The sequence below is a fragment of the Heloderma suspectum genome, chromosome 2, assembly GCF_057233095.1.
Source record: "Heloderma suspectum isolate Gila_16-S chromosome 2, 16-S_ref, whole genome shotgun sequence".
Classification (NCBI taxonomy): Eukaryota; Metazoa; Chordata; class Lepidosauria; order Squamata; family Helodermatidae; genus Heloderma; species Heloderma suspectum.
The window spans coordinates 396,770,374-396,789,843 of record NC_139459.1 but is presented as its reverse complement, the minus strand read 5'-3'; the positions used below and the strand labels follow the sequence as shown (position 1 = coordinate 396,789,843).

Here is a 19,470-nt window from a genome sequence, read left to right as displayed (position 1 = left end):
CTGGATCCACTGGGAAGGGGAATGGGATTGGAAGCCCCGTTTTCACCTCCAGAGGGGGTCCCCCTTAAAGGACTGTGGGAGGGTGTGATATTAAGACCAAGCAAACCATGGGGCTGCAATCCAGGCCATGCACCAGGGAGGCAGAAGACCACTTCAATGGTCTGAGCTGTGGGGTGGGCTCCTGACCCCTGGCTCCCACAATGAGGCACCTGACAGATGCGCCAGGTTGATGGGATCGGACTGCAGGCAGGTAGTCCAAGTCACGGATCTATGCCCTATGTCCCCGCCAACTCTATTCCAAGCTGGAGCAATTAAGGGGTGGCCAATTACTCAACCCATCCAAGTCTACGTCTGAACTTGTTTCCCCACCTCCCTGTCCTGCTGCAAAGGGACTAGCTGGGCGCTGCCACACACAATAACTCCTCTCTGTCTCTGTGGGGAGTCACCCACAGACCTTCTGCTCGTGAGAGTGAAAAGAAGAGTATAAGTGAGAGCAGTGTAAGCAGAAAACACAGGACCAGTAAAAGAACGCCTTCATTGCCCTCAGCTAGTGTTGTCCAAGCAGTATGCTGTCAGCTTTTCAGTTACACAGGACACTTAGTCCCACTGGGTTTCTTTTTTACATGAAACAAGAGGAAGAAGGTTTCCGACAGAGGATATAGTGCCAGTAATGTCTTGTTAAGTGGCATCCTTGCAGTCTTCCAATTTAGGAGTAGCTCAAATGGATAACTAAGAACATTCAGTGTTCCTTGTTAAGCACCTGGTCAGTATCCAATCTGGCAGAATCACTAAGGTGAATTAAGTGGTACTAGTGTAGTTAGTGCTTGCTTCCAGTGGGATGATGCCCACTGCCTGACCAAGAAAGACATGCTGGCATGGTGAGACGAAGGGGGGAACCCAGCACACAATTCAGGACCAAAGAATAAACAACGTGGCTCTAAAGGAACTGGAATACAGAGGCCTCTGATTCTGGAGGTAAAATAGGACAGACAAAGCATGACATCACAAGAGCCTGTGGCCATTCCAGGGTCACCAGGGTTCATCTCCATTGGTTGTGACTACTGGCGTTTGTGACATCTGTGAAGGGGGGGGAGACTACTCATTATAGGGCAACCGTGGTTTCATCTCCAGGCTAGTGGCTGGTATGCATGGGACGCAGATTCCAAAACTGAAACAAATGTAGATTGAATCAGATGCCACCTTCTGATTTTATCATGAGCTGCTCCTTTGCATTCAGATCAGGCCTCAGGACAATAATGTAGCACTTGGGAAGAAAGACCCAGCCCAGCAAACCAGCACTGGAGGCTAAGATAGAGAAGACCTGCACGGCTACCATGTATTTGCCCTTGGTGCTCAGGTAGGTGGGCACAAAGGACACCCAAACAGTGCAGAAGACCAGCATGCTGAAGGTGATCAGCTTGGCTTCATTGAAGGCCCCAGGCAACTTCCTGGCTAGGAAAGCCACCGTGAAGCAGATGGCAGCCAGGAAGCCCATGTAGCCAAGGGCACTATAGAACATGGTGACAGACCCTTCATTGCATTGCAGAATGATCTGTGCAGGCTGGGAGTGCATGTCAGAGTCTGGGAATGGAGGAAAGATGCCCATCCAGATGGTGCAGATGAGCATTTGGACACTGGAACAGGACAATACAATGGAGTTGGACATCCTCTTCCCCAACCATTTCCTCACTGTGTTCCCTGGCTTTGTGGCCAGGAAGGCCAGCACCACAGTGATGGTTTTGGCCAACAGTGTAGAGACAGCAAGTGAGAAGATGATGCTGAAGGCCATTTGTCGGAGAAGGCAAGTCACTTCCCTTGGCTGGCCAATGAATAGGAATGAGGACAAGAAGGACAGCAGGAGGGAGACGAGGAGAATGTAGGACAAGTCCCGGTTGTTGGCTTTGACTATTGGGGTGTTTAGGAATTTAATGAAGATTCCTAACACAAAGCCTGTGGTGAAAGACAAGAATAGTGCACAAGATGCCAGGATGATTCCCAAAGGTTCTTCATAGGACAGGAAGCTTATATCCTTGGGGATGCATTGTTCTCGCTCCTTGTTTGGATGCTGATCTTCTGGGCACACAGTGCAATAGTCTGCATCTGAAAAGAAGACAAGAAGCTTCAGAATCATTGGCATCTCCCTATCCACATTCTCCACACCATGCATCATTTTGTACACCTCTCTCATGTCTCCTCTTCCCCTCCTTTTCCCCCAAGCTAAACAGTCCCAGATGTCGTACCTTTCCTTCATAGGAGAGATGCTCCAGCCCCTGGATCATTTTAGTTGCCCTTTTCTGCACTTTCTGCAGCTCTACAATATCCTGGTTAGGTGTGGTGACCAAAACTGTACACAGTATTCCAAGTGTGCTTACACCATAGATTTTATTCTCAGTTCTTTTTTGAATTATGCCTAACATAGAGTTTGCCTTCTTTACAGCAGCCACACACACACTGGGTTGACATTTCATTGAGCTATCCACCACAACCCCAAGATCTCTTTTTATGTTGGTCACCTCCAACTCAGATCTCACTTATACTTGAATTTCAGATGTTTTGACCCAGCGTATAATTATTTGCCCTGTTCTGTCTGGACTGCCCTTTCTGCTGGAGTCACTTGCCTTCCTCGGTGGAAATGGTCCCTTCCATGCAGGGAGTGCAGTCGTAGCAGCACCGTGGCTCTCCTTCCTGGATCACCTTGACATAGCCAGGCCAGCAGCTTCTGCTGCATCTGGAACGAGGCACCGTCTACCCATGAAGACAGAGTACCAAAAGAGAACAGCTTCCTTAGTTTCCACAAAGCCCAGTGATATCATCCAGTATGGTTGACTTGAAAAGGGGCTTTGACAAATTCATCAGTGGCTACTAGGTGGACCCTCGGCTGATCCAGGATGGCTTCTTGATGTTCTAATGAGAACGATCCCTTCCTCAAACTCTAAAAGGCCACTGCCAGTCACTGTCAACCATGCTGAGCTAGATGGATCAATCTTGTGACTTGGCAGAAGTCGACGTCCTATGCTATCTCCAGTCCTGAGAAGGGAGCAGATCGGGGCTGAATCTGGCATGGATACAGCCGAAGTCTAATATAGTGCAGAACAGAGATGTAGAAGAACCAGCCCATGTAGAACAACGCAAATCTTTGCGTAGCCTATCGCGTGAAAAAACAGGGGTGCAAATGGCCTAGTGGACGCCATTTGCGGCCATAAAGCTGATAGATTAAGCTAAGTGTAGCTGAAAATGGCTGCATTTAGGCTAATCTTACAGCTTTATGGCCACAACTAGCGCCCACTTTGTCATTTGCATCCAGAGACTTAGCACAGCATTACGGCATGGCAAAAGCTGCCGGCCATATCGCCAGCGATGCGAAGCAGGTGGCCTGCTCCGCAGGATCAATGCATGGAGGGAGCCGACCTGAACAGATTCTGGGGGGAGGCAGAGGGGAGTGCTCTATTCCGCCATGGGCCCCAATGGGCCCGGATTCTTGGAATCCGGCCACGTTGGGGTCCATGGCGGAATTATCCCCCATCCCTACTAAGAACATAGGAACATAAGAAGCTGCCTTATACAATGTCAGACTGTTGGTCCATGTAGCCCTATACTGTTGACACTGTCCAGCAGGGTCTCTCGAGGGCGTCAGGCAGGATTCCTTCCTTGCCCCACCTGGAGAAGCCGGGGATAGAACCTGGGGCCTTCCGCATGCAAAGTAGGGGCTCCATCACACTGAGCGATGGCTTCTTAAACTCTATATCCTTAGCTATTTTCCTGTAAACGACAGGTTCTTTGTTTATTAAATAGATAATAAAATGCAACAAATGATTAGAATGCAACAGAAGGTGAAGGGAATGAACTGAAACTTGTTTTTACCCACTTCATTGAACCAGCTGGGCCACACAATGGCATCCTGGTCAATGGTGATCATCACGTCTGAGGTCCCCTGTCTCTCTAGTGTCCCAACGGTCCTTGTATGAACGGAGTTATTGGGAAACATCACGTAGTTCACAATGTCAAAGTCAGCTGCCAGGTCTCCGCTCTCATCCAAATACACTCGGTCCATGGAGGTATTGTAAAACTGGAAGTTTCCCAGGAAATGGTGAAGCTAGAATGGCAGAGGGGACACCAGAATGTAGAACTGGACTGTATCCTAGGACTCATGGCTGATGAACATGCCTTTAAGACCAGGGTGGACAAAACGTAGATCTCCACATATTCTGGATTTCAATTGCCAGCATTCCTGACCATTATCCCCCTGGCAGAGGTTCTGGGAGATGAAGTTCAAAACATCAGAATTTTAAAACACCCTTAGTGGCTTGGGGCCAGGTTATCTCAAGGATCTCCTCCTCCCATCTATGCCTGCACAGACCCTAAGGGCATCCTCAGTGGTCCTTCTCTGTGAGCCCCTGCCAAAGGAAGTGAGGTCTTTACACTTTATTCTGCTTTAATCAGGAAGAGGGTCTTTGCTGCTGTGGCCCCCTGGCTGTGGAATGAGCTCCCTAGAGAGGTTTGACTGGCACCTACTTGGTACTCCTTCTGGCTCCAGCTAAAGATCTTTTTATTCTTCCAGTATTTTAGCATTTTAACTGCCTAGTCTTTGAGCTCTGGTGTTTTCCATCTGTACTTTAACTATCTGCATTGATGCTAGGTTTTATTCTGGTTTTACTGTTAAGCAAAGGGGGCGGGAGTATTTTCAGACAGCAGCTTCTTGGAACAGTTAAAGGGCCAGAAATGCACAGTGGCACATTCTATTTTTGGTGTGTACACCTGCGTTGGGAAGGAACCATACTGACTTTTCATATCGGGCAATTCATGGTGTCAGGCCAGCCCAATCTGCCAAACACCTACACTGTGAACGGGGCCAGATGGCCAGAAAATTCGCAGCAGAATCTGCAATTGTGCAGGTAAAGGAGACAAGGCTGCACAAAGCTGCAGGTAAAGAAGACTCACCCGCACTCACCACATTCAGCCCTTAAATTTATGTGTCACTGCACACTGCAGAAGCAGCCTTGAGTCGACCTGTGCAAGGAAGGATTCAAAAATCCATCATCATTAGAGCAAAGTTCATTGTCGAAGCACGTGGGACAAGAAATATACCTTAGCTTGGGTAGAAATTGGCAACCCATATAGGTGAGTCAGGAGCAGGGATGTCGAAGAAATCCACAATGGAACCGAGTGAGTTTGGATTTTCATGGATCCGACCCGCAGATTCTGCGGCAGTCTGGGTTTTCCCTTGTAGGGAAGATTCTGTGGACTGGCGGACCGGTTTTCTCACTTTCCCAGATTTTGTACAAATTTTGTTGTAGAAAAATATGCAAAATAAAAGCATCTGCCCCCAAATGGAAATTTCCCCATAGGCTAAAGTATGAAAATGTGCATTTGGAGGAATTTGAGCATTTTTGAATTTGCGAATTTGTGCAAATGTATATTAGTGCAAATGCAAATTTGCACAAATTTGGAAACCAAAAAAAATCTGACTCCCTTGATGGGAGGATGATGGAACAAAAAGTGCCTGATAATCCATGGAATTCAGACAGAATGGATTTCACACACTCCATATGTCCGTAGTCAGGACCAGCTTATATATATTGCTAACATCCTTTTTTGTGTGGACACCCCGTTACCCAGGACTTATATGGGAAGACCATACCCATAAGCTTCCAGAAGAAGAGGAAAATAGGTGGAAGGATCTGGATGTCAGCAGAACCACATAGCCTCTGGGGGAGCAGCCCAGTCGGAAGGAAGAAGTTGGGAGATGGAGCCAGTGAATCTTGCCCAAGGAACTCTCTTGAAACTGGAAGCTTCCTATAACAATGGGACTAGAAAATGGGCACTAGCAGATCCCCAGAATATACAAGTGAGGATTATGGGAGTCCACCTTGCCTCAGAAATATGTAAATGTTATCTCATCTCACCACTGCTTCCACCACATCCTCGCTCCAAAAGTCATGATCACATAGCTGAAGAACCTTAGGAGACCTTGCCTCAGCCAGTATGGAGGTGGAACCAAGCAGAAGGAGCCAAAAGTCAGCTCAGGAGTATTTCTGAGGTTGAGACTTAGAGTTATTTCCCAAGTCTTGAGTTTTCCCTTTCATTCTAACTTCTGCCTTTATTCTTCTCATGCCAAGAGGAACTTAGTAATGCTTTAGCATAGTTTTTATATCCATTCGTGATATATTCATTACTGATATTCAAGTAATGTACAGGAGGAGGGAAAGGGAGAGTTAACGATTATGCTTTAGTTTGGTTTCATTTTGGTTTAGTTTAGCTTTAAACCACAATTACTAAACAGGAGAAGGTAGGGAGGAGGAGTCATACCCATATTGGAAGCTCAAGCAGTTATCTTCTAAGCTAAATTCATAAGAGCAGCTTTGGCAATTGCAATTCTTTTAATTAATTTCATGTTTTTGTTACATTCTCTTTCCCTGTAAGTACAGAGAAAGTTCCCCTTCATGGATCACTACCTTTTTGTGGTGAAGGGGCTTGCATAACTCAGTGAAGCCATAATATATGCCCTGCAGGGCCACCCATGATGGACAGGTCATGGTGGAGAGTTCTGACAAAATGTGGTCCACTGGAGAAGGAAATGGCAACCCACTCCAGTATTCTTGCCAAGAAAACCCCATGGAACGTATCACAAGGCTAAAAGAGATGATGCCAGAAGATGAGCCCCTCAGGTCGGAAGGTGTCCAATATACTACTAGGGAAGAGCAGAGGGTATTTCCAAGTAGTGCCAGAAAGAGTGAAGCGGCTGGGCCAAAGCCGAAAGGACACTCAGCTGTGGATGTGTCTGGTGGTGAAAAGCAAGTCCGATGCTGTAAAGAACAATATTGTTTAGGAACCTGGAATGTCAGATCAATGAATCAAGGTAAGCTGGAGGTGGTCAAACATGAGATGGCAAGATTGAACATCGACATCTTGGGAATCAGAGAACTAAAATGGACAGGCAAGGGCGAATTTAATTCAGGTGACCATTATATCTACTACTGTGGGCAAGAATCGCTTAGAAGAAAAAGAGTAGCACTCATAGTCAACAAAAGGGTGGGAAAAGCAGTACTGGGGTACAATCTCAAAAATGATAGAATGATCTCAGTACGAATCCAAGGCAAACCATTCCACATCACAGTAATTCAAGTCTATGCCCCAGCCACTGAGGCCAAAGAAGCTGAGGTTGATCAGTTCTATGAAGACCTACAACACCTTCTAGAACTAACGCCAAAAAAATATGTCCTTTTCATCATAGCGGATTGGAATGCTAAAGTAGGAAGTCAAGAAATCACTGGGATAACAGGCAAGCATGGCCTTGGTGTACAAAATGAAGCAGGACAAAGGCTAATAGAGTTTTGCTAAGAGAACAGGCTGATCATAGCAAACACTCTTTTCCAACAGCACAACAGGCAGCTCTACACACGGACATCACCAGATGGTCAATATCGAAATCAGATTGATTATGTCCTTTGCAGCCAAAGATGGAGAATCTCTATACAGTCAGTCAAAACAACAAAACAAAACAAGACTGTGGCTCAGATCATGAGCTTCTTATCACAAAATTTTGGCTTAAATTGAAGAACGTAGGGAAAACCACTAAACCATTCAGGTCTGACCTAAATCATATCCCTTATGAATATACAGTGGAGGTGAGGAATAGATTTCAGGGATTAGAACTGATAGACAGAGTGCCTGAGGAACTATGGCAACTCAATCCATCCCAAAGAAAAAGAAATGCAAGAAAGCCAAGTGGCTGTCTGATGAGGCTTGACAAGTAGCTGAGGAAAGAAGGGAAGCAAAAAGCAAGGGAGAAAGGGGAAGATATACCCAACTGAATGCAGAGTTCCAGAGAATAGCAAGGAGAGACAAGAAGGCCTTCTTAAATGAACAATGCAAAGAAATCGAGGAAAACAATAGAATGGGAAAGACTAGAGATCTCTTCAAGAAAATCGGGGATCTCAAGGGAAAATTTTGTGCAAAGACAGGCATGATAAAGGACCAAGAAGGCAGGGACCTAACAAAAGCAGATGAGATTAAGAAGAGGTGGCAAGAATACACAGAAGAACTATACAGGAAAGATCTGAATGTCTTTGATAGCCATGATTGTGCTAGGGATGTACGAAAGCCACTTACCTGGTCTCGCAGCTTGCTTCGCAGTGGGGGGGAGGCGCTTCGCTTCTCCCCCCGAAATTCAGGCCGGGGGGGAGGCTTCCCGCCTTGCCCGGCTGAAATTCAGGCCAGGGAGCAGCGCCCCATCTCCCTGGCCGCGAAGTTCAAAAGAAAAGTAAAAAAAAAAAAAAAAAAGCCCCGTGATAGGCTACGTAACGATTTACGTAGCCTATCACAGCTAGATCTGCAAAGTCACCCGTGCAAATCTAGCCATGATAGGCTACATAAATCGTTGCATAGCCTATCACAGGGGCGTTTCTTTTTTTTTACTTTTCTTGTAATGGCGGCGGCAGCTGCTGCCCCCGCCCCTGACGAAGACCTGCCAAACCGCCGCCAGGAGCGACATTCGTGAAAGATAAGTCCCATCCGGGGGGGGCGGGGGGGAGAATTTTTCCCCGAACAACCTTCAGAGGACCGAATGCGTTGGCACACGGCCCCCCAAAGTTTCGGGGAGAAATTCTCCCCCATCCCTAGATTGTGCGGTGACTGAACTTGAGCCGCACATCCTAGAGAGTGAGGTCAAGTGGGCCTTAGGAAGCATTAGTAACAACAAAGCTTGCAGAGATGACAGTATTCCAGCTGAGCTATTTAAAATCCTAAAAGATGATGCTGTTAAAGTGCTGCACTCAGTATGCCAACATGTTTGGAACACTCAACAGTGGCCACAAGACTGGAAAAGGTCAGTTTACATTCCAATTCCAAAGAAGAGCAATGCCAAAGAGTGTGCCAACTACCATACTTTTGCACTCATTTCACATGCCAGCAAGGTTGTACTCAAAATCCTACAAGCTAGGCTTGAGCAGTATGTGAACTGAGAACTACTGGAAGTACAAGCTGGGTGTCGAAGAGGCAGAGGAACTAGAGATCAAATCGCCAACATTCGCTGCATCGTGGAGAAAGCAAGAGAATTCCAGAAAAACGTCTATTTCTGCTTCATTGACTATGCTAAAGCCTTTGATTGTGTGGATCACAACAAACTGTGGCAAATCCTTAAAGAGATGGGAGTACCAGACCACCTTACCTGTCTCCTGAGAAACCTGTACGAGGGTCAAGAAGCAACAGTAAGAACCGGACATGGAACAACCGATTGGTTCAAAATTGGGAAAGGAGTACTACAAGGCTGTATATTGTCGACCTGCTTATTTAATTTATATGCAGAGTACATCATGAGAAACGCTGGGTTGGATGAATCACAGGTCAGAATTAAGATTGCCGGGAGAATTATCAACAACCTCAGATATGCAGATGATATCACCCTAATGGCATAAAGCGAAGAGGATCTAAAGAGCCTCTTGTTGAGGGTGGAAGTGGAGAGTGCAAAAGCTGGTCTGAAACACAACATTAAAAAAGCTAAGATCATGGCATCTGGCCCCATCACTTCCTGGCATATAGAAGGGGAAGAATTGCAAGCAGTGACAGATTTTATTTTCTTGGGCTCCAAGATCACCGCAGATGATGACTGTAGCCATGAAATTAAAATGTATTTATATTTATTATTAAATTTATTAATCGCCCATCTGGCTGGTCACCCAGCCACTCTGGGCGATGTACAACATCCAATAAAACAGTTTAAAACAATAAAATCCTACAATAAAAACATTTTCTAAAATACCCTAACCCATCCCAAATCCCTGCCTGAACAACCACGTTTTTAATGCACAACGGAAGCTCATTAAAGAGGGGGCATGACGGATTTCCCTAGGGAGGGAGTTCCACAGAGTGGGGGCCACCACTTAAAAGGCCCTCTCCCTCGTCCCCACCAGTCTAGCTGTCCTGGCTGATGGGACAGAGAGAAGGCCATCCGAGGCTGATCTTGTTAAGCATCTAAAAGATGCTTGCTCCTTGGGAGGAAAGCTATGGCAAACCTAGACAGCATAGTAAGCAGAGACATCACCTTGCCTACAAAGGTTTGTATAATCAAAGCTATGGTTTTTCCAGTAGTAACGTATGGCTGTGAGAGCTGGACTGTAAAGAAGGCTGAGCTCTGAAGAATTGATGCTTTCGAACTGTGGTGCTGGAGAAGACTCTTACAAGTCCCCTGGACTGCAAGGAGGTCAAATCAATCAATCCTAAACGAAATCAACCCTGAGTGCTCATTGGAAGGACAGATCCTGCAGCTGAAGCTCAAATATTTTTGCCACCTAATGCGAAGAGAAAACTCCCTGGAAAAGACACTGATGCTGGGAAAGACTGAAGGCAAAAGGAGAAGGGGACGGCAGAGGATGAGATGGCTAGATAGCATCACGGATGCAATGAATATGAACTTGAGCACACTCCGGGAGGGAGCGGAGGACAGGAAGGCCTGGCGTGCTATGGTCCATGGGGTCACGAAGAGTCGGACATGACTTAACGACTGAACAACAACAACAACAGAGAATGTTTCTAATGCTCATATAACCACCATGCCACCCCTTTCTTTTCATTTTGTAATGTTCTAAAACACATAGATTACAATTTACAATTTTGTCTGTGGTGACGTTTGCCCATGTAAATTAGCTTGGTTCCCCACTGGGGTGTTAGAACCCATTTGATGTAGGTTCTGAAGTTAAACAGGACCAAATTTATGCACTGGGCTAGGTGGCCAGTTGGTAGACAAAGTCAGTGAACGTTGCAGTGCCCAAGGAACTCTCTAGAAATGTGGGACTTCCTATATTGGCGGAGGTTAGAAAATGGGCAGCTGCAGATGCAAAGAAGTTGCAGCTGGAGTCAACTTTCCTCAGGAATATGTAAATGTCCTTTACATTCGAGGAAAGAAGGAATACCTGCCATGGCTGAATGCTTTCGCCTTCCAGTCGGCCTCCCCCCACCGCCACCGTCCGCTTGGATCTGGAGGAGTAGGCAGCATTTAAGGCATGTGCTATGGCTTGGACAGTGCTGTAAATGCTGTAGGTGTCTTGGGACAGGCTCACGTCAAGAAGATGCTGAGGCAAACCTTCTAGGTTCTCTGTGCATCGGTTTCGGCCTTTCACAGATAATGCATGCTTTGAATATACAAAGCTAAATCCTTCTGTTGGACCTGGATCCATCCCAGCAGCAGTTAAAAAAGGCTGATCAAGAAGATACGAAACTGGCATATTCTGACGTTTGGTTCCTTTCTTTGTCTGGATAAAGAATGATAAATAACCATGCATGTGCTGTTGAATAACATGGCTCTCAAAAGCCATGGTCAGACTGCTGTATGGCAAAGCTATTGAGACCCAAATTTTCCCTGAAATTGGTTTCAAGAGTCTGTCTACTATGCCATGCAGAACTACTACATCTATGGAGGACTGAGGTGTCCCATAGTAAACAAATGTATGGACTCTGCGGATGGAAGGTGAAGACTTGCGTAGCTGCTCTTCCAACAAGTCACCTGTAAAGGCAGGGTGTCGTAAGATGGTTTGTCAGAAGGCGACACAAACACCACTCCTGATTAGCACAGGCGTCAAGGTGTTCATGAACTTTTCTCCATTGTCAGTATCTGTAGCAAAGAGACCGACCCATGTCCATGTGAAATGCAGGAGCAGTTTAACAATCCCCCGGTAGTGGGGTTCCTCTTTTGGGACCAGCCGGTACAGCTGAGGGAAATGGGTTTTTTTGTCAAGAGCATGATTAACAGGAGCATAACTGACCTGTTAGGAAAAGGAAAGACGTCAGATTTGATTTGTTTTCAGGACAATGCTGAGATAATAGTCATCAACTGAAAATTGTTTATAATTAACACATTGCCTGTCATTCTGCTGGGCAGTGTTTCTGCAGATGGAGAGCTGTATACCACAGTCTCTCTGCACTCTAAGCTGAACCTCAAACCCACATCCTCAGAGGATTTGAAGCCCTTGTTCTCAGAAGAAAAGGTTGCAGAGTTGACCTGTCAGGGAGAGGATTTGGTCACTGAAAGGTGTCACAGGGCTTCCACCTCCCCAGGACCTGGTTCTTGAGAAATAACCCCATGTTAGAGTCCCTTGAATCCAGAGGAGGCTGCATTACCATTGTCAGACTCCGAGAACTCTGGCCACTAGCATAGCACAGTGGCTCCCACATTTTTTCATTGATGCAGCCACATTGAGGCTGTTAACATAGCCTAGGCTGCTTTAAGAGACAAAGCCCCAATCAGTGCAGAGGGAGGACCAGCCAGCCTAATGCTTTCCCAACTCCAATTTAAGGCCCAGTCTTAATCTGCTGCTTGTTGGAGCTACATGCACACAACCCTTTCTGACATCAAGCCAGGTGGATTTGTCCATGGTGCTGATCTCTTCTTCTCTTACCCAACCTCCACAGATCCTTCCTAAGGCCCATAGTAGAACCCTGCAACCCAGGCAACAGCAATGACCTGTGATGTTCAACACGTGCAAGAATGTAGGGTATCAAGAGGACCCACAGCCTGGAATGGGACAGAGGGGAGAAACCTGAACTTAGCTGTTGATGCACCTTTCCTCACAGTACATTGCAATGGGATGTTAGCGCCTGGCCTTTATACATATGTAGCTTCTCCTCCTTTTAATATAATATATCATCCCTTCATTTTAAGAGTTTAAAGAGAGAAGTGTCTCTGAAAACCCTGCTATACTCGCTGTGACTCAGCAAGCCCTGGAGTCAGTGTGTCAAGGAAAACTGTTCCTTTTGACCAAATGGATGAGCATATCTGCATTGCTAAACGAATTTCTGTATTTTGCTATGGTAGGTTGCAAGAGTCTCCCTCCCTTGCAAAAAGGAACCAATACAACTGTGTTCCTTGGAGTGCTCTGATGACTCCTTTGTGGAACCATTGTTGTCGCAATACAAAAAGCCCTTCCCTGGAGGATCCCATGGGTTGTCCACCCATGCCTTTTAGCTACTGTAATATGGAACGGGGGGCCATTGCTGGAACAGCAGCCCTTCCTTCTCTGTACGACCAGTGGCATTTTCTCTGGCCAAAGGGGGATTCTTTGCAGGCTGCCTGTGTTTGTGCATTCCTACCTGGGGGATTTTGTAGATGCCCAACATAGTTGCAATGTGGATGGAGGTGTCTGAGTCAGCCCCTTCGATAAAAATCAACAGCTTGTTCTCTCTCCCACAGTTGTAGTTGGGAACATTTGCCTGTCCAGGGGAGAGCTGATCTAACATGGCATCATAAGTCATTCTTTGCTCATAATAGTTCTCGTTGATGTCGTAGCCCAGGGTGATGTTGGGGAGCAGCCTGGGATTCTGATTGATCTCCTGAATGGCTACCAGGAAGGCCAGGAGGTACCAGTATGCGCTTTGGTCACCTATCCTGCAACAAGAGGAGGTTCATGTCATTTTACATCCAACAAAAACACATTAAATGCCTGCTGTTGTAATTCTTACAGCCTTTCCAGGCAATGTGAATTCACACACAAAATGACACCCGTCGCGGCACAGATACATCAAAGGTTCAAAATAGATGATCCCCACATCATCGCTTCTGTGTGTTTTGTTGCAAGGTGAATTGCCACTTTTGGCGCAACAAACCAATGCAGACGTCCACTCTGAGGGGGAGTATGCAACCAACAGGCGCGTTCCTCAAAGGTTCAGGAAATGATGTTGCATTGCGCCAAAAGAAGGCAGTAGCTTTGCTGTTGTTTTCCACTTTTTAAAGGGGGAATAGGGTACATATATGTCCCCAATTCAGACACAAGAAATTAATTCTGGTACCTTGGAACGTATATATATGTCAATTGCATTTGTCAAGACCTTTGTCAACTGCCCAGAGAGCTGCGGCTCTGAGGCAGTATATAGATGATGATGATGATAATCATCTGTCCCCCAATATTACAGATTGCTGGAGATTCTTGTCTGCCTTTTCTGTACATTTATTGATTCTGAAATAGAAGCAGCTTTCAGGGCAGGCACAGTAGTAAACATTTACATTTATTATTATCATGGTAGAGGTCTACAGAATTCTGCATGTTTTGGAGAATGTGGATAGGGAGACGTTTTTCTACCTCTCTCAGAATACTAGAACCCAAAGGGGTCATTCCATGAAGCAGATGGGTGGGATATTCAGGACTAATCAAAGGATGGACTTCTTCACACAGCACATAGTCAAACTATGGAATTTGCTACCACAGGATGCAGTGATGGCCACCAATTCGGATGGCTTTAAAACAGGGTTGGAAAAATATCTGGAGGAAAAGGCTATCAGTGGCTACTAGTGTTGATGATTATGTGCTCCCTCCTATACCAGACTGAGTGAGTCTATGTACACGAGTTGCTGGGGAACATGGGCGGGAGGGTGCTGTTGCACTCATGCCCTGCTTGTGGGTTCCTGTTCAACAGCTGGTTGGCCACTATGTGAACATGATGCTGGACTAGATGGACCCTAGGTCTGATCCAGCATGGCTCTCCTTATCTTCTGCTTCTGCTTCTTGCCTTTTTTCCTCTTGCAAGGTGGAACCTAAGGTGGCTTACATGACACTCTTCCTCAATCTTGTGAGGCTGGTTAGGCTGGGGGGTTCATTACACCGAGCTTTGATCCTGCTATTGAGATGGCTCTGTCATGGAAGTTTGCAGGCTCTGTAGGTGACGCCGTTACCATCCAAGGCACCTCCCACAATATTCCCCAGCCTAGCCTATCCCATGTTTTCCCCAATGCAATCAATGTGGTATTTTTTCCCGCCCACAGAAATGGAGCAGCATGACCTCCCTGTGCAATTCTCCGATAGCTGGAGAAACCACTCTATCTGCCTGCTGTGGGTGTCTGTTTTCAGTTGCTGGGGGCGTGCGTGGTCAGGATGACAAAGGCATTGAGGATGGGGGTGGGGTGTGCAGGAGCCGAGCGGACAGGAGTGAGGGCAAGAATCACCTGTTGATTGCAACTCATGCCAGGGAGTGAGGAAGGCACTCCCTCAGTTCAAAGACATGTCTGCCCTGTAAAGGAGCCCTTCCTAATCCCACAAAGAAACTGAAAGCAGGAGCTTCAGAAACGATGTGGAATTTTGTGTGTGTGTGTGGGGGGGTTGCTTAATGTAGGAAGACCCTGGGAGTCAGTGATTGGCCCAAAGTCATCACTGTGGAGACATGATCCTGGATCTCCTGATTTCCAGTCCAACACTCTAATCACTCCACCACACTTCTTTTGCAAGATATTCTTGCTCAAAGACTGTTGTTGTTTATTCACTCAGTCGCTTCCAACTCTTTGTGACTTCATGGACCAGCCAACACCAGAGCTTCCTGTCAGCCATCGCCACCCCCCAGCTCCCCCAAGGTCGAGTCCGTCACCTCCAGAATATCATCCCTCCATCTTGCCCTTGGTTGGCCCCTCTTACTTTTGCCTTCCACTTTCCCTAGCATCAGCATCTTCTCCAGGGTATCCTGTCTTCTCATGATGTGGACAAAGTACTTCAGTTTTGCCTTTAAGATCATTCCCTCAAGTGAGTAGTCTGGCTTTATTTCCTGGAATATGGACTGGTTTGATCTTCTTGCAATCCAAGGCACTCTCAGAATTTTCCTCCAATGCCACAGTTCAAAAGCATCTATCTTCCTTCGCTCAGCCTTCCTTATGGTCCAGCTCTCGCAGCCATAGGTTACTACCGGGAAGACCATTGCTTGAACTATGCAGACCTTTGTTGTCAGTGTGATGTCTCTGCTCTTCACTATTTTATCAAGATTTGTCATTGCTCTCCTCCCAAGACGTAAACATCTTCTGATTTCCTGGCTGCAGTCAGCGCCTGCAGTAATCCTTGCGCCTACAAAGTCTGTCACTGCCTCCACGTTTTCTCCCTCTATTTGCCAGTTATCAATCAAGATGGTTGCCATAATCTTGGTTTTTTTGAGATTGAACTGCAACCCAGCTTTTGCACTTTCTTCTTTCACCTTCGTCATGAGGTTCCTCAGCTCCTCCTCACTTTCAGCCATCAAAGTGGTATCATCTGCATATCGGAGATTGTTAATGTTTCTTCCAGCAATTTTAACGCCAGCCTTGGCTTCATCAAGCCCAGCACGTCACATGATGTGTTCTGCATACAGGTTGAATAGGTAGGGTGAGAGTATACAGCCCTGCCATACTCTTTTCCCGTTCTTAAACCAGTCCGTTGTTCCATGGTCTGTTCTTACTGTTGCTACTTGGTCATTATGCAGATTCCTCAGGAGGCAGACAAGACGACTTGGTATCCCCAAACCACCAAGAACTTGCCACAATTTGTGATGATCCACACAGTCAACGGCTTTAGAATAGTCAATAAAACAGAAATAGAAGTTTTTCTGAAACTCCCTGGCTTTCTCCATTCTCTAGAGGATATTGGCAATTTGGTCTCTAGTTCCTCTGCCTTTTCTAAACCCCGCTTGTACATCTGGCAATTCTCGTTCCATGAATTGCTGGAGTCGACCTTGCAAGATCTTGAGCATTACCTTCCTGGCATGTGAAATAAGTACCACTGTTCGATAGTTTGAACATTCTTTGGTGCTTCCCTTTTTTGGTATGGGGATATAAGTTGATTTTTTTCAATCTGTTGGCCGTTCTAGTGTTTTCCAAATTTGCTGGCATATGGCATGCATCACCTTGACAGCATCACCTAGCAAGAACTGTTTACTTCTTTTAAAATACAGACTGTTTAATAGTAGAATGTTTAATTACACAGTGGATTGGTTATTATTAAAGAACATCTGCAATCATCTCTACCTTAACAGGTTGAGAATAGGAGGAAGCAATATATTGAAGAAAAAACCATCATATGCAATGCCTGTCTAAGACATGGGTCTCCGAACTTATTAACAGAGAGGGCATGTGATATGGGCAGAGATTTACCAAAATCAAGTTCCAGAAAACAAGGATGGGCCCTTTAAAAGAAGGGTTGTCAGAGTAAACAAAATCAAAAATGGGTATCGTAGCAGTAAATGCTGTACATCGCCCAGAGTGGCTAGGTGACCAGCCAGATGGGTGATTAATAAATTTAATAATAAATAAATAAATAAATAAATAAATCCAGGCCTGCATGATTACTTACAGACCAATTACAATTTGGGGAGGGCTGTGGAAATCGTGTTGTCCAAATTGAATATGCATTGTAGAAATAACTCCCATAATGAGGTGGTGTCCTGGCTTGTAAAAATTCAGTGCACTGGGAAAATCCTGTACCAAGTTCAGGGGGCATTTTGCCTTCAGCACCACAGAAGCTGCACAGATCAGAAGCAGCAGCGGCAACAGCATAATTCCGGGTCTGCCTGCTCTAGTCACTGCCGCTGTGACTGCTGCTTTCAGCTTCATTAGCAGCGAATCCGAAGAAGTCACAATGTCTGGCAAGAGCAAGGCTCCAGTGATTTCCCAAGGAGAGGGATGCTACGGAACCTCACAGCTGCATAGTCCCTGCCTGCCCTGCATCTCAGCAGAAACTCTCAATGGCACACAAGGTATTCATGCGCACTGGACCTTTCATTCTTGTGTGAAGACATTACTCCAGGGTGCTCTCGACTCTGATGTTTGTGTTATGGTTCTCCAAGGCAACCCCTATGGGGGGAATCCCTTGAGGTCTGGACAGCTGAAGAGGAAGAAGCAGCCACTATGATTTGATAATTGCTACATCACATCTCTATGCTCATGGAGCCTCTTGTGTGATGCCAGGTACAGGGCTAGACAAAACAGTTAGTTAGTTAGTTAGTTAGTTAGTTAGTTAGTTAACTTCATTTTTATATCGTCCGAGAGCCAGAGCTCTCTCTTTGCATTAACTCACCAATGCAAACCCATAGTCAAAAAAGGGTCAGGGAGGGGGGAAAAGAGCTTTATCAGAACTTTTTTTTTTTTTTTGAGAAATACCATCTTAAGAGCCATGACAAAGTTATTATGTTTGGGTGCATATGACCAATCACAGAGCTGTGATATGAGGTTTATTTACGTGTGTGTGTGTGTGTGTGTGTGTGTGTTGAGAATAAGCTGAGAACACACAGCACTAAAACTCCCGCAGATTCCTTCAGGGCAGAAATGGACCAACTTTAGCCCTGTAGCCATTTGCAGCCCTCTAACACTCTTTCTGTGGCCTCCAATGCTGCAAGAATCCCTGCCCCCATTTTTTCTAACAACCCAGGTGATAACATTTGCTCTGTGTGTGTGTGTGGGGGGGGGACTCCCTGCTTTCTTTAGATCGCTGATTTCCTGCTCCTAGTAGTCGCGGAGAAATCTGGACGATAGGAGAGGCTTTCACTTCCACCCCCATTGCCCTCTATGACTGTTGGATCTCAGCAGGCATGTCGCAGACGTTTAACCTCTCCCTCCTAAATGAGGAGAACTTGGCAAATATGGTTCAGCGTTAGCCAGTGTGAACTGAAGTGATGCACATCAGGGCAAACAGTCCCAACTTCAAGTATAAGCAGATGGCTTCTGAGTTAGCAGAATCTTGGGGTTGAAAAGTGCAGAAAGCAACAACTAAAATGATCAAGGGGCTGGAGCAACTCCCCTATGAGGAAAGGTGAAAACATCCAGGTCTGTTTCACTTAGAAAAGAAGCGAGTAAGGGGAGACATGCTAGATATGTACACAATTATGCATGGTGTGGAGAAAGTGGATACACAGGCATTTTTCTCCCTCTCTCATAATACTAGAACCTGTGGTCAGCTCATGAAGCTGATTGGATGAAGAAGGGGACAGGTAGAGGTGGAAGGGGGCATGAATGCTGGACCACCTGATCTGCATGCAAAAGTCCATAGGCTAGATTTCAGCTTAAGAAAGATCTCAGGAACCAGGAAATATTCTTTCCTGCCTGAGATCAAGGAGACATGCTGCTCGTTGCACTCTCGGAAAGAGGCCTGAGAAAGATGATAGAGTCTAATATGGCATTCAACAGCCTTCTGCTATTCAGATGGGTTGATCTATAGATCCCATGGACCTTGGCCTTTCTGGCTGGGAATGATGGGAACTGCAATCCAGCACCTCTGGAAGGCACCAGGTTGGGCGAAGGTGTCCCAATCCTTGCTAGCGATATTACATGAAGATCCCATCCATTCTGAGTGAATGAGGCAAACTGCTCCTGAAGGCAGTTTGATCTGCAGAAACTTGCTAACGTCTGTAACTCCAACTGTGGGGAAATGCCAGCTCACAAGCCCACAACCCAAAGCATTTCCTTCTGTTCAACCTCAGTGTGGCGGGTAGATGAAAAAGAAATGGGCTTGGCAGGAAGAGGGCTTTGCTGGGGGACTGGAGGGAAACTTTCCCTCCCTCAAGTCCGCCGGAGACTGTTAAGAGTGGGGCCTCCCTCGTGACTGTTGCTGACTTCCCCGCCCACCCACTCCAGGGTAACTCATTTCTTTCCATGGATTAAAACACCTGGGAATCAAGGAAAGTCCTTCCTTGGAAGACTTGAGCGGATTCAGGGGTTTCAATCATCAGGCGATTCTGCTTCTTGAAATGACCCCTTTGCGT

At 46.2% G+C, this 19,470-nt stretch overlaps 1 protein-coding gene across 1 annotated transcript; it reads right to left on the bottom strand.

Moving 5' to 3' along the window:
* Positions 1 to 1,189: 1,189 nt before the first annotated feature.
* Positions 1,190 to 11,171, bottom strand: LOC146356556 (vomeronasal type-2 receptor 26-like). Its single transcript, XM_084830183.1, has 4 exons — positions 10,908 to 11,171; positions 3,866 to 4,093; positions 2,619 to 2,745; positions 1,190 to 2,100 (listed from the first exon to the last, which is right to left on the bottom strand). The coding sequence occupies exons 1-4, from the start codon at positions 11,169 to 11,171 to the stop codon at positions 1,190 to 1,192; spliced, it is 1,530 nt and encodes a 509-aa protein (XP_084686309.1).
* Positions 11,172 to 19,470: the final 8,299 nt, after the last annotated feature.